At 41.3% G+C, this 15,012-nt stretch overlaps 1 protein-coding gene across 1 annotated transcript in view; it reads right to left on the reverse strand.

The window, feature by feature from the left end:
- Positions 1–15,012, reverse strand: part of LOC131950264 (uncharacterized) — a 36,644-nt gene that overhangs the window by 4,097 nt on the left and 17,535 nt on the right. Inside the window, exons 2-3 of the mRNA XM_059312343.1 lie at positions 2,898–3,643; positions 2,389–2,487 (exon numbers count right to left, since the gene is read on the reverse strand). Coding sequence (XP_059168326.1) covers positions 2,389–2,487; positions 2,898–3,176 — 378 coding nt within the window. The 5' untranslated portion in view covers positions 3,177–3,643. The remainder of the gene's footprint in view (positions 1–2,388; positions 2,488–2,897; positions 3,644–15,012) is intronic.

The raw sequence follows: 15,012 nt of genomic DNA on the forward strand, positions 1-15,012 counted from the left end.
AGCGACCCTTCCCGGCGCCCGGGGACAAACTTTTCGATTTGCACCCCCCCCCCCCCTCGAGATTTCGATTTGCACCCCCCTCAACCTTTCAATTTATTTTTCCAACCCATTTTGGCGCCCCCTAAGCTCGGCGCCCGGGGACGTATGCCCCCCCCCCCCCTCGCTAAGCTACTTTTTAGTATGGTGGAATACAATTCTTCTAAAATATAATCCTTGAACTAAACTAACCCCAAAGCCTAACGTAAACCTATAGATGTTAAAGTATGTTTAGTGCACAGTACGTAAATGCAACTAATCGATTGGTTCCCTTTCTGGTTGCTATGTAGCCTTGCGTCAGTGTAAACAACCATCAAATGATGGCACGTTATATATTTTTTTTTTACTTGACTGTCCTAACCTAGTTCTGACGTAATGACTGATTGATCTATACGTCGATGTAATCAATAGAATCTATTGACCCCTTTAATGTGCTACTTCTCATCGGTACCTTGACTGGGCTATATTTATCATTAGACGCTATTTTTGTGCGCAAGTACTTTTAGTTTCTTTTTAAAGAAGTCCATAATGAATAGATTTTTATACTGCTGACTCTAGCTTACACATCTTAATCTTAACTGTGTGTATCGCAGTAGCATTGTTGTCATTGACAGCGGTAAAACAATATAATTATGATCAACAATGTGCAGACTAAAAGTGATTCACTTTTCTGCACCTAATTCATAACTTCCTCTTTTATCCGAATATTAATTAACATACAACTTTCTACTCACGGATTATTGATAAATGATATATTTTACTCATCGAATATTTTGTATTGGTAGGTGGCACTAGCAACATTGTCAAGGATATCTTAACCTATCTTAATCCAATCCATCACTCTAACCTAACCGTGGCTTTGTTATATGGACCAGCGAAGACATGGAGAGTCTTCAAGAGCTACTCAGACACGATACAGACCTTAACCAACTAAAGTCTCAGATTCTGAGGCAGCAGGATAAATCGCCTAACATATGAAACTATCGAGTAGGAAAAGGCAAGAGCTCGTGACAGTAAATATAAGAAGGAGGAGGTGACGCTGGGTGGGACACACACTGTGAAAGGTTCACTCAAATGTGACATGCCAGGCTTTTGAGTGGAACCTCCACGGAAAACGGAAGAAAGGGCGCCCACGACAGACCTGGAGGCGGAGTCTTCTTGGAGAACTGAAAACAACAGAGATGTCTTGGGAAATCAACAGCTGGAGACCGGGCAAAATGGAAGGTTATGGTTGAGGCCCATGCTCCACAAAGAGTAAAGTGCATTAAGAATAAGAATAACTTAGCCTTAAGCTTAAATCCCATAGTACTCAAAATGTTAATGCCGAGTAAAAGCAAGCATCAAATACTTAATACTAAGTATACTTATATTATTTAAAAACGAGATAAATGGCCCGTTGAGGAAGGATACACCGGGCGCTAGGCTGATAGTGCTGTCTCTTTTCTCTAAACTAAAACCACCACCCCACACACCCCCCACCCACCCCACACCCCCACACACACCACCCCCACCCACACACACACACCCCCACACCCCCCCCCCACCCCCACACCCCAAAAAACATGTATACCGTCCCATTCAACGAAATATAATTATATACTTTTTCCAGTGTCCGCCCCCTCCCCGAAAATTCTACCCCCGCCCCCGAAAATTTCAAGTACCCCCACCCCTCTCCGGGGAGGAAAAAGTCTAAATTAAAACCACCCCCCCACACACACCCCACCCCCCCCCCCCACCCCCCTAAAAAACATGTCTACCGTCCCATTCAACGAAATATAATTATATACTTTTTCCAGTGTCCGCCCCCTCCCCGAAAATTCTACCCCCGCCCCCGAAAATTTCAAGTACCCTCACCCCTCTCCGTGGAGGAAAAAGTCTGAAAGAAACACTGGTGTCGCGCATAGCCACTACGCGAAGAATTGCATTAAAGAAATTGCAAGAAAACCACTTTTTAGATTAGACACATTAATTAGGCGGTAATTTTATTATAGAGTATCGATGAGGAAATTTCTTTTGAGTTGGGGAGGGGGGGGGGCTCAGACGTTCTTACGCGGGGGTGGGGCTTCGCCCCTACCCGAAGAATTGTATGAAAGAAACTCTTCACGCAAACCACTTAGATTAGACCAAATTGCCTTTGTATTGAATGTTTACTCGATAATCAATGACGTCATATATATGTGTGCACTCTCCGGCGTGAGATTATTTTCTACTCTGTGCTAAATGTGTCGACGTCATACTTCGTTTTTCGAATTACTATGCATGTTTTTATTTTCCTTGTGTTTTCTCTAGAGCGTTCTTGTCAGATAGATAGATAGATAGATAGACAGACAGCGAAACTATTATTATAGATACCTTCTCTTCTCTTTCTAATGCGGGGTAAAAGCTCGCTTTCCAGTCTTCTTCCGGTGCGAGATGTCTAAGTTTTTCTCGTGTATCCTCGTAGAAATTAATCTGTGAACAAAACAACAGAGGCTTATGATTTGACGCAGTTTTGATAACCCAATAAAGATCTATTATACGGCTGAAGGCTTGTTTATAAGCTTCATTCGTCCATGTTTATCTGATTACCCCCCCCCCCCCACTCCTTCCCCCCATCCTTCTCTTTAACATAAATCGCCAAAAAAAGTCTGAAACTGTAATTGTTCTCTTAAATAACCAGAATTACAACCCCTACACACGTTCTTATTTTAAAAATAAGTATACACTACATAACATTTCTGAGCACATTCTCCCCAACGTACCACATAGTCACATAAATGTGAACTACTACCTCCCCCTCTCCCATTATGCACATTACGCCTGTTAAACGACCGCGTACAGAAAATGATAAAAATGGCGGGAAATACTGCAGACGAACTCACTTTTTCCAGCTCCAGATCTGACCTCTTGACCTCCACCTGAGTGAGGTTCGGGCACCTGACGACCCTGTTCATGTGGGAGGGGCGGGGCGCCAGGTGCATCTTGATGATCTGGTACAGGCTGACGTCACGCCACGAGGGGTACTGGAAGTAGATCTCCCGAGCAGACGGCAAGACGAAGCAGAGCACAACCAGTAGAGACATCCCCACCAACAGCACCAGAGACCTGCAGTTGTTCGTCTGCATGCTGTAGGTGATGTTGAAACGAGAGTAGAATTTCATCCGCTGGTTTTTGGTGTGTCTTGTCAGCTTTCGGGATTTAGTAAATACTTTTTGCTGAAGCTTATGCTGCGACGACGGTGGAGTTTCATGAATGTGTTTTTTTTTCTATATGCTTGTCAATTTTCGGGATTAAGTAAATACTTTTTGCTGAAGCTTATGCTGCGACGACGGTCGAGTTTCATGAATGTGTTTTTTCTATATGCTTGTCAATTTTCGGGATTTAGTAAATAAATTTTGCTGTAATCTATGCTCAGATGATTTTAAAATTTTAAAGTTTTGTTTCTGTCTTGTTGTCAGCTTTCGGAATTTAGTAAATACTTTTTGCTGAAATCTATCCTCAGATGGCGGTAGAGTTTCATGAAGGCTTTCTTTTGTCTTACTGTTGTCAGTGTTCAAAAGTTGATTGATATTGATTAGTTCTGAATGAAATCGTTCAACTTATTTTAAAATTTTACAGCATCTGTCACCTGATTAGGGGAAAAAAAGATTGTAAATATAACAAAACAGTCGATCGTTGTGAATGTAACTAAACAATATATAAAAAATAACATTTTCAAATTTTGTGTCTTTGGGGGAAGGGGGGAGAAGATAATACAAGCATACAGATACAGATCAAAAGACCATGTAAATCATTGTTTATTTGCATCGAACTGTATCAATAGTTTGAAGTAGATGCCTAATTTTATTTTATTTTTATTTCAGGGTGCTGCACATTATAGATATCACCTAGTTTTGAGACAATAACCCTCTCAATACCCCCCCCCCCAACACCCACCCTCTTCACATGTGTCAGTCAGAATGTTCCCTCCCTACCACCTCTCTCTGCCCCATCTGTGTAAACAGAAGATCATTAAAATATCAGCTACGGACTTAAAAGAACGTTAAGATAGACATCTTTACAGTCATTAAATCAAACGTTATGAGCTGAACAGCAGAGGTGTGGTCGGTATATTCACGATAACAGTCGGGAGTTGTGTCAATATATTGGTTCATTCTGGTGGAATTTTCTAGAAACCACTGATCGATGTTCCCGATGAAAATAGAAGAACCGTTGCTGTTTTGTTTTTCACAGATAATCCCTCCACCCCCACCCTCAAATATATTCACGTTGAGAACTAACCACATTAATTATTTTGTACTTCAAAGCGTTTTAACAGTCCTAACGAAGTTATAGTTTAGCTATCATCGCTATTTAAAACAAAACCCTATCCATAAACCAAGTCCTAATCCAAAAACTTTCTCAATTAGTGACCCTTATTCTTACCTCAAAAAAAAATATTCAAGAGAAAAAAATCTCTATACATTAATATTACGGTTAAATGTACTCTATGAAAAAAAATCCATTATGATAACGAATTATATTATCTTAATTAACGGCAGCCAGCATTTCACCTAATTACTTAATCCAATTATTTTATTTCTGTCTCGTGCCACTTTTACTCCTTCTCATTGCGAATTTTTTTGCTGCGTGGGAGAAGAAAAAAAGTTATGATAAGGAGACAGATGAAAAAGCAGAATGATAAAACGAGAGATAGCTGTATAAAGGAAGACGATTTTATTTTTATAGTCTGTAGTTGGGTGTTTCCTGTAAACACAATTAGCTATCCGTTGTTAGTTACTAAACTGATCTCTCTCTCTCTTTTTTTTTACGTGCATAGCGGAAGCGGGGTTAAAACAATAGCTATCCTTAATTAATTAACTCCCATTTTTTTAGTCTGATTGATTATTAACATCAAGTTTAATTAGTATTAATATTTTCGTCTTTCCGGCTATTGTCAAAAATAGAAAAATAAACAGGGATGAAAATTGATCAGAAAATGTATTGAATCAGTGGCACGATCTGAGAGAGGGACTCAGAACCTTAAATTGTCTAAGAGCACTATGCAAGTAGCCTTGCTACTGAACGCGATATTCAAGCTGTGTTGTAGTTGTAGGAATCAATGCTGTTAGAGATAACTAACACCAGCCAGTGGGTATCTAATCAACAAACCTCCGTATTTTTATAACTTTATCTACGTTTCTATGCCACCCATTGAGATACAGAAACACCGCAAATATTTTGAAGTTGAAAGCTTGATTTTATATAGATCTAGTACAGTAAGTTCTATTTTTTGCTTGACAGTCCATTGGTCTTGTGAAGTAGAGTTCACTTGTTTCTGAAACCTAGGCATAGGAAGAGATAGTGTGGTCAGCACTATGCCCAGCCGAATTTACGTACCCTAACGTGAGTCAGGTACCTATCAGAGCTGGGTGGACTCGGGGACTTTAACCCGGATTTCAACTCAAGACTTTCAGGTTAGCAGTCATATGATCTACAATTCGACCACGCAGTCCCATTATTCGAAAACTTAGCATTTTCCCCATTTCTCATTGATCGGGTGGACACTGACATTGATAGCTTTAATTGCAGAAGATTAAATGAAACTTTCAATTCATTATTGAAGGACTAATGCATTCACTGCTCACAATCCTGCTGTGCATTTAAAATAAAAGGTTGTCAATAGTCTCGCGAAAATGGGAGAATTACAACTGACGTTTCGACAAAAGGTCTTCATCAGCCCACAGGTGTGTTTTAAAGCGTATGATATGACTTCAACGGGTATGAGATTAATAAAGATAAGTCGTATGCTTAGTTATGGAGGACATGAAAGGTGAGGTTTATTCACATGTTAAAATTAGGCAATTGTTGATGATTCGTAGCACCCCGCCCCGCCCCGCTCTCTCTTCCGCGCCGGATGTGACGTAATTTATGGACGACTAAAGTGGCTTGGAGAGTCTTTAGACCAAGCGGTTAACAATTTAAAAAAAAAAAAAAAACATAATGCAACACTTAAAAATTTAAAAAAAAGTCACCTGAATAAATAAAATGACATAAGACATAAGATAATGTGATGAGTGACGCAATACGCTATAAAAATCAAAGCACCGCTGACGTCATAAGCATGTCGGTCTGTCAGCTGACGCTGGGACTTTTGATTGTTACATTTTTTAACCTTCACATGTAATCTAGGGCGGGTAACGCTGGTCTATTTTTATTACTGACAGGCTGAAATATTTGTTTTAATTGAGTCGGTTGTCTTTTTTTTTTAGTATTGGATATAATGGTGGATATAATGGTGGATATAGTATTGGATATAGTAGTGGATATAATGGTGGAGATAGTATTGGATATAGTGGTGGATATAATGGTGGATACAGTATTGGATAGTGTTGGATATAATGGTGGATATGGTATTGGATATAGCTGTGGATATAATGGTGGATATAGTGGTGGATATAATGGTGGATACAGTTGTGGATATGGTGGTGAATATAATGGTGGATATAGTGGTGGATATAATGGCGGATATAGTATTGGATATAGCTGTGGATATAATGGTGGGCATAGTGGTGGATATAATGGTGGATACAGTTGTGGATATGGTGGTGAATATAATGGTGGATATGTGGTAGATATAATGGTGGATATAGTATTGGATATAGTGGTGGATATAATGGTGGATATAGTATTGGATATAGTGGTGGATATAATAATGGATACAGTTGTGGATATAGTATTGGATATAAAGTCGACAAAGTGGTGGATATAATGGTGGCTATGGTGATAGATATAATAGTGGATATAGTGCTGATTAAATTATAGTTGCGGTTATTGTGGTGGGTATAGGATATAAAGGTGGATGTTGTGTTGGATATATAGTGATTATAGTGGTGGAAATATTATTGCAGTGGTCGGGCGTGCAGGCTCATGGTTGTTACCAACAAGACCCAAGTTCGAACCCTCAGGCAGATGAGGCTTGTTAACTGGGGACAGCAAACCATTTAGGACAGTAAAACACCGATATCAAACAGGAGTGGAGCCCCTTAGGCGATAGGATTACCAGCTCTCGTTTCCTTTCGTCAGCTCCTGCGATTTAGCTGATTCCAAGCTGTATAGGCAAGCCCTGTCTCTAGGGTCCATCAGCTGTGTGGAGAGAGGGGGGTGGGGGGGGGGGGGGCTGATACATGGCCAGCATCTGGCTCTTCTCAACTTAAGGCCCACGCTTTGTGCTTGGATTTCCTACGCCCAATCATACAATGGCACTATTAGACTATAGTGCCTAATATAGTAGTGTATCAAGTGGTGATTATAGTATGGGGTACAGGGGAGAAGATAGTGTGAGATACTGTAGTGGATATAATGGTGATTTATTGACCTGTGACCTCCTCTGAGATCTCTAGCCAGAGATCTCTAGCAGGCACAAAGTCTTGATTTATAGCCGTGAACATTCGTCCATCGGTCGGTCTGATTTAGCGCTCTACAAATAAGCAGTCCACATCTACTGCAAGCTGGTTCAATGGGGGTGTAAATAAAATTGGAAGGGTTCGTAGATCAAAAGCACGCAATAATTTAGAGCATGGTTTCTTTCAGACATTTTTCTCGGGGGGGGGGGGGGGAAGAGAGGGGTGTGGCACTTGAAACTTCAGAGGGCGGACCACTGGTTAAAATATGGATTTTGTATATAAATTCTATTTTATTTCTGGGTGGGGGTTAGACGTGTTTCGGAGTCCCCCCCCCCACCCCCTCCCCCGGCATGGCTATATTTAGCCTCTTCTAGTCCTAGCCTGCAGTTAGAGAACTGATTTTGCAAGTCACTGGTTTGAGTCCCGGGTGTTGGCTATGAGTCCACCCAGCCCTAATGGGTACCCAAATACTCCACCCAGCAATAATGGGTACCCAACTAATCCACCCAGCCCTAATGGGTACCCAACGAACCACCCAGCCCCAATAGGTACCCAACTAATCCACCTGCCCTAATGGGTACCCAACTAATCCACCCATCCCTAATTGGTACCCAACTAATCCACCCAGCAATAATGGGTACCCAACTAATCCACCCAGCAATAATGGGTACCCAACTAATCCACCCAGACCCAATGGGTACCCAAATAATCCACCTAGACCCAATGGGTACCCAACTAATCCACACAGCAATGATGGGTACCCACATCTAACTGGTATCTGATTAGTTTCTCCAACTCTAACGTGTACCCAATAATTCTACGGGTTTAAATTGATAAATTGGAAATAATGTTGTGCTTCCAAGGTTTCTCACCTCGAGATCACAGAAACAGGAGAGGTTACTCCTAATCAGCCCTAAGGAGCAATCGGTAGACAAAAGCTATGGCAAAACTATTAATTTTTTAACATCACGTCTCAGACAAATGTTGATAGAATTTTTTTTCAATGTCCTTTCATAATTAAGATATTCCTACAACCACGATCGATTGATTTTCATACGGTATCATCTTCTAAGTGATTGAATGTGCGGCATTGGTTGCATAAATACAAAACAAAACTTCTAAATCTGCTTTCGTTTCGTTCATTGGAAATCTGACAAGGGGAAAGAATCGGAGCTTATAGGGGAAGACTTGAGCCCGTATACACACAATTAGAATCGGAAAATCCCTTGGGTTTTATTACACTGTGCTAACGAATGATTGAAAATACAAACAAATCACAGTTGATAGAAAGGATTAGGCGACCGATGAGGAAAATATTTGATTGGAAAAGTACGATCTGATAATTGCTAGTGATTTTAATTATAGATACAAAAAGGGGATTGGAGGTTGAGAATTTGTGTAGTTTTAGGTCGGTAATGGCGGGGGGGGGGGGGGTTCATGCAACTGTTGTGTAAATATGCTAATTAAATAATACTTTACTGCTGAATTATTTAAATATATGGTTGAATTATAATGTATTGTTGAATTATAATGTATTGTTGAATATATTGTTGAATTAAAATGTATTGTTGAATTGTAATGTATTGTTAAATATATTGTTGAATTATAGTGTATTGTTGAATTATAATGTATTGTTGAATATATTGTTGAATTAAAATGTATTGTTGAATTGTAATGTATTGTTAAATATATTGTTGAATTATAATGTATTGTTGAATTATAATGTATTGTTAAATATATTGTTGAATTATAGTGTATTGTTGAATTATAATGTATTGTTGAATATATTGTTGAATTAAAATCTAGGCCCTATTAAGAAAACATCGCAAAAGACGCTATGGACTGGAATCCCCAGGGAAAAAGGATGGTGGGCCGTCCAAGGAAAACATGGATAAGAACGGTTGAAAAAGAGGCGAAAACAGCTGGGCTCACATGGGCACAGATTAGGGGAGCAGCCCAAAACCGAGTCCGCTGGAAATGTGTGGTTGCAGCCCTTTGCTCCCCAGGGGCCACAAAGGAATGATGATGATGATTGTTGAATTGAAAAAAATCTTGAGTGAAATTTAAAATACAACGTCATGCTTTTTAATCCGATTTACCGCCCCAGCTCCTCTCCCACAACCAGAGGCGTAGCGACCCTTCCCGGCGCCCGGGGACAAACTTTCGATTTGCACCCCCCTCGAACTTTTCATTTGCACCCCCCCTCAAACTTTCAATTTGGCGCCCCCCCCCCCCTAAGGTCGGCGCCTGGGGACATATGTCCCCCCCCCACCCCCCCCCCCCCTCGCTACGCCTCTGCCCACAACCCATATGATACCACGTCTTTACAAATCCTGGACCAACTCAGTTTTGATTAGCTTTAAAAAGTTTCACTATAATATTAACCATGACTCTTATAAAACCCAGAAAATAAGAAGGGGGGGGGGGGGGCACTGGTAAAATTATATATTTCCTTTATACATTCTATTTCTTTCGTGCTTATCCCCTTACCCTCCCCTGAAGAGCTGCCTGAAAGATACTCAGTAAGTGAGTGATATCGTTTGTGACGACCCCTTAAAAGTTGAATGTGTCACACTAAATTGAAAAACAAACGTAATCTTCCGGAGTGCATTCTCTAAATTCCTACTTTGACTTTTAAACGGTTATATGTTACAAAAGGAAAAAAAAAAGATAAATTTAAAGCATGGTGTTAATTTTATCATTTCCAATCTAATCTGTTTTTGATAAACATGTTAAAAATTTAGCACGGAATGGTACTGATATCGGCTACATAATTTAAGACAAGTGTTATAACTTTCACTAACGTGTTAGCTACATCTAGGTCAGCAGTTTGTGCATGTAAATTAGGCGATTTTAGTCAAAATACAGTCAATCCCAATGACTATTAAGTGTTTGTAAATATGCTTTTTTATTTCGTTGAAATGTTTATCTTTTTCAAATCGTCAACATTAGCTGTTAATTTTGCATTATCTAATTGGCATGAAAAGCTTGTAACTCTATAGCTGTGGTTTTCAACAAATTGACGAAGCCCCATAGTAAAATGATCGTTACGCTATTAACCTTTCGTCTCCTAGGTCGACCGGACTAAAATAGTTTTCAACGCCTCGATAACGAGGCTACCTTGCAAATAGCTCAGAGTTGTAAATTTTTCTGCGGATGTGGGCTTGTCGCATTGAGTCGATAATCACATTAAATTGACAGACCAAAGAAAGCGCGTCACAATCTTTAAACTTGTGTTAAATAGTATCATTAGTGAGAGAGTTCCCCTGTTTCTATTAGCTCGGATGTTAGATATAGTGGTCAGCACTATGCCCAGCCACCTTTATTTTTACTAGCGTGAGTCAGACAGGTACTCATCAGAGCTGGGGCGGAGCAGGTGAATCAGGAAAGTTCTAGAGACTCGAGGCCGAGAGCCTTTTGGAGTAACAGCCGCGCGCTCTACCATCTGAGCACGACTTTATATATATATATATATATATATATATATATATATATATATGTATGTATATATATGTATATATATATATATATATATATATATATGTATATATATATATATATATATATATATATATATATATATATATATATATATATATATGTAACTGGGGTAGGCCTAACTACCAGTTACAAATGATAACGAACGAGAAGCCGCGACGCAGTATGAAATCTGACGCAACCATAACAGGTGGCTTATTGGATCGGTCTGATAACAATCTCAAAGCCAACGCGTGCTATTTTGGGAAACGGTACGAGAAGTTTCAGACGAGCTGTCAACTTTGATGGATGGGACGCAGATGTTTTAGTGAATCGGACGGTACGTCAGAAACTGCGACATTAGTATTCGGATACATCGATTACAAGTATCGATTACGGAAATGGAGACAAGTACGACTACGATTTCAAGGCATAAATAGGAGGGGACGGCAGAACTCGTCCTCTCTCTTCCCGTTTCGAGGCTCTTACCTCTTTCATCGCTCGCTTAGATCAGTCAGTCTGTGTGACTATGTCAAGTCGGTTATAGAACGGGTTAGCCGTATTGTGTTAAGAAGGATTATAGACATGTGGATTCAGTTATATAAAGCCTAGTGAAGGACTGTTAGGGGTCAGTTGATTCAGACTATTATTGAGAAGCATTCCTGTTGATTTATTGTGTTATTATGAAGCATTTCTTGATTCATGTAATAAAGGATCAATAGCGAACCTGCATCTTGAGTATCTATACTGTGGTCAATGTTGTCTAGAATGAGTGGTTAAACTCGTTAACACGTGGCACTACAGGCAATTAGGTCTCATTACATGTGGCGTTGCGAGCATGGTAACTGTTGGCTCGTTACAATTGGCGTTGTCGGCAGGATAAATGTTCGCTCGTCACAATTGGCGCTGCGATCAGGATGAATTCAACTAGACTTGCCGTTTAAGGCACCTATAGTCAACCTTGTGCATAACTGTGTTTAGTGTGTGTGTGAATTCGGACATTCAGGAACTGTGAAAATTGAGGAACGAGGAAAAATTTTTCATACACACACGGTAAGAAAGAACTCTTTTTTTTTAGTACTTAAGGAAGAAAATGTCTACTCTGGACGAGAAGCAGACCCATATAGTAGTCCTACCCAGAGAGTCCCATATTAACAAATTTTACGGGGACGGAGATCCAACTTTAACCAACAGGTTCAGTGAAGAGGTCAAAGCGGCCTGGGCCTCGAGACATATGTCACCAGAGGAAAGATTAAGACTGCTGATGGGCAGTATAGGTGAAACGGTTAGGGCAGAGGTTAAGTGCCACGATAGGACCGTCCAATCAGATCCAGATAAGGTGCTAGATCTGATTATGGAGACCTTTGGGGAGAGACGGTCGGGAGTGCAACTGCTATCGGGATTCGTGGGCTTAAAGCAGAGAATGGCGGAGAGTGTGATGGAGTACTCACACAGGATGAACAGGGCCTTTGATTCGGTAAAGGTCAAAATACCGGACATTGATGTACGCCTACTGAGGGACCAGTTCATCGAGGGGCTAGCAACCCCGATCCTAAGAAGAGAGTTGAGGGAGGAGGTCCACAAAGACCCGCAGTTGACCTTCCTTCAGGTCAGGAACTCAGCGATCCGCAGGTCCGAGGATGAGGACCAATCGAACTGTTCGGTGGACAAAGTCTCTGTGCCTGAACAGAGACAATCCCCACCCACAGGGGCCGACACGATGGAGACCATGATGGCTCAACTGTTGGCCCACCTAGAGAAGGTTGACCAACGCTTGAAGTGGTTGGAAAGCAGGTCAACAGCTGAGAATCAGGAAAAGAACGGTACAAAACAGGGACGGGTTGGACGGCCGCGTCCTGCCAAGCCATCACTCCAATGGACGGCAGACGGTCGACCAATTTGTTTGTCTTGTTCACAACCCGGACATATGGCACAACACTGTCCGGTGAAACGATCGCTCTCTGTACGGCAGGTCAAGACTACAGAGCGGCGAGGTAATGACTTAGTAAACAAAATGACAAAGAAACACAGTAAGGAGAAAAAGAAAGGCAAAACACAACTAATGAAAAAAATGAACTGTGAAATGAACTTGAATGTTGAAAAGTTTCAAGTGAACAATTTGTTGGTAGAGAAAAATGATGATAAGAAGAAAATTGGTAGACTTAATAAAGGAATTCAAAGTCTAACCAGGAAACTGGATAGGAAAAGTTCATGCAAATTAAAAGCACAGGAGAAATGTTCATCTTTAGAGTGTCTGTTATCGGAAGAAGTAAATAAAAATAGTGGACAACAGAACAGTGTTGGCAAACTAGAAAAATTATCAGATATTGAAAAAGAACTTCAAATTACAGCAAAGTTGGGATCCATCGAACAGCGATGGGCAGCAGAATTGGCACTCTTTGACCTGGAGAGAAAATATCGCCCAGGGCAGTCCAATGGTAATGCTGACGCGTTATCAAGGAATCCTTACGAGAGACCGGGTGATGAGGAAGAAACACTGACAGGAATATGTGAGGTCAGAGCGTCAACAGATATCCCTCATGGGGTACAAGTGATGCAGAACGGGCAGACCGGGGTGGAGCACATATCCACAGAGCCCGAACATATGGACAGTAGTGATTTTAATTGCCTTAATCACAAAAAGATAAGAGATGCCCAGAGAACGGATAGTGGCTTACAACCGCTATTGAAATACGTCCAGGAACAAAAATTCCCAGGAAGAAGGGAAAGAGAACAATTTGGTCGAGAAACAAAGAAAATACTGAGTCAGTGGAACCGTCTCAGTATAAAGGATGGTGTTCTCATGCGGAGAATTCATGACCAAATTGATGGCACAATACACCAGGTGGTGGTGCCGGGACAATTACGAGAAGAAGTGCTAAGGTTGGCACATGACAGGGCAGGACACCAAGGTCAGGACAGGACGCACAAAATATTACGACGGAGGTGTTACTGGCCCAATATGGAAATGGAGGTCAAACGCCATTGTGAGGCTTGTGTGAGGTGTCAGCATGCGAAAATGCCAGTTGTCAAAATGAGACAGCCATCAGGACACCTACTGGCGACAAAACCACTAGAGATTGTGGCTATGGACTTTACGTCGTTGGAGCAATCATCGGATGGGACGGAACATGTGTTGGTAATGACTGATGTATTCACCAAATGGACTGTGGCGATGCCCACACGAGATCAGACTGCCAAAACAGTGGCAAAGGTCTTATTAGAACATTGGTTCATCAAATATGGCATACCAAGACAATTACACTCTGACCAAGGAAGGGCTTTCGAGTCAGAAGTAATTAACCAACTGTGCAGCCACTACGGGATCAACAAATCTAGAACAACCACATTTAATCCGAAGGGAAACGGACAGTGTGAACGGTTCAACCGCAGCATGCATGATTTGCTGCGTACGCTAGAACCTGAACAGAAAAAACGTTGGCCTGATTTTCTCCCAGAGTTGGTATATCTATACAACTGCACACCCCATGCCACAACCGGCTTTACGCCATACATGTTGCTGTTCGGACGAGAGGCTCGACTCCCTCTTGATTTGTTCCTAGGAAAAAGGGAGAGTATGACTGGCTCATACACCGCACTGGAATATGTGAATGAACATATGAGAAGAATTAGAGAAATGTACAGGGTAGTACAGGAAAGACTAGAACATGAATCTCGGCGAAGGGAACCGCCGATACAGACGAAGGACTCGCCACTCAAACTGAATGACAGGGTATTACTGCGTAGCCACCCGTTAGGCAGAAACAAAATCCACGATCTCTGGGGACAGGAGATATGGCAAGTCGTGGAGATGCCTAAAGCAGCAGGTGGCCCCTTTAAGATAAGACCCATCGATCACGCCAAACCGGATCGGTGGGCGAATATTGCTCAATTAAAGAAATATTGGAATAGGCAAGAAGAGCAGTTACACACAGAGAAACCCAAGACGGTTAGGGAACCGGAAGTTATAACGGAAATTCACATACCCATTCCGGAACCATATCACCATCAACAGAACAAACGCGATATACAAGTGGAGGATACCGGCAACAATGAGGATCCCGGTCCCTCCAGAAGCAGAGAGACAGTAGACCATCAGATAAGTGGTCCGCGGAGAAGTTTAAGGAACAGAAGG

This window comes from Physella acuta, unplaced genomic scaffold (genome assembly GCF_028476545.2).
Source record: "Physella acuta isolate Inbredline_101_S28 unplaced genomic scaffold, ASM2847654v3 ptg000748l, whole genome shotgun sequence".
In the NCBI taxonomy this organism is placed as follows: domain Eukaryota; kingdom Metazoa; phylum Mollusca; class Gastropoda; family Physidae; genus Physella; species Physella acuta.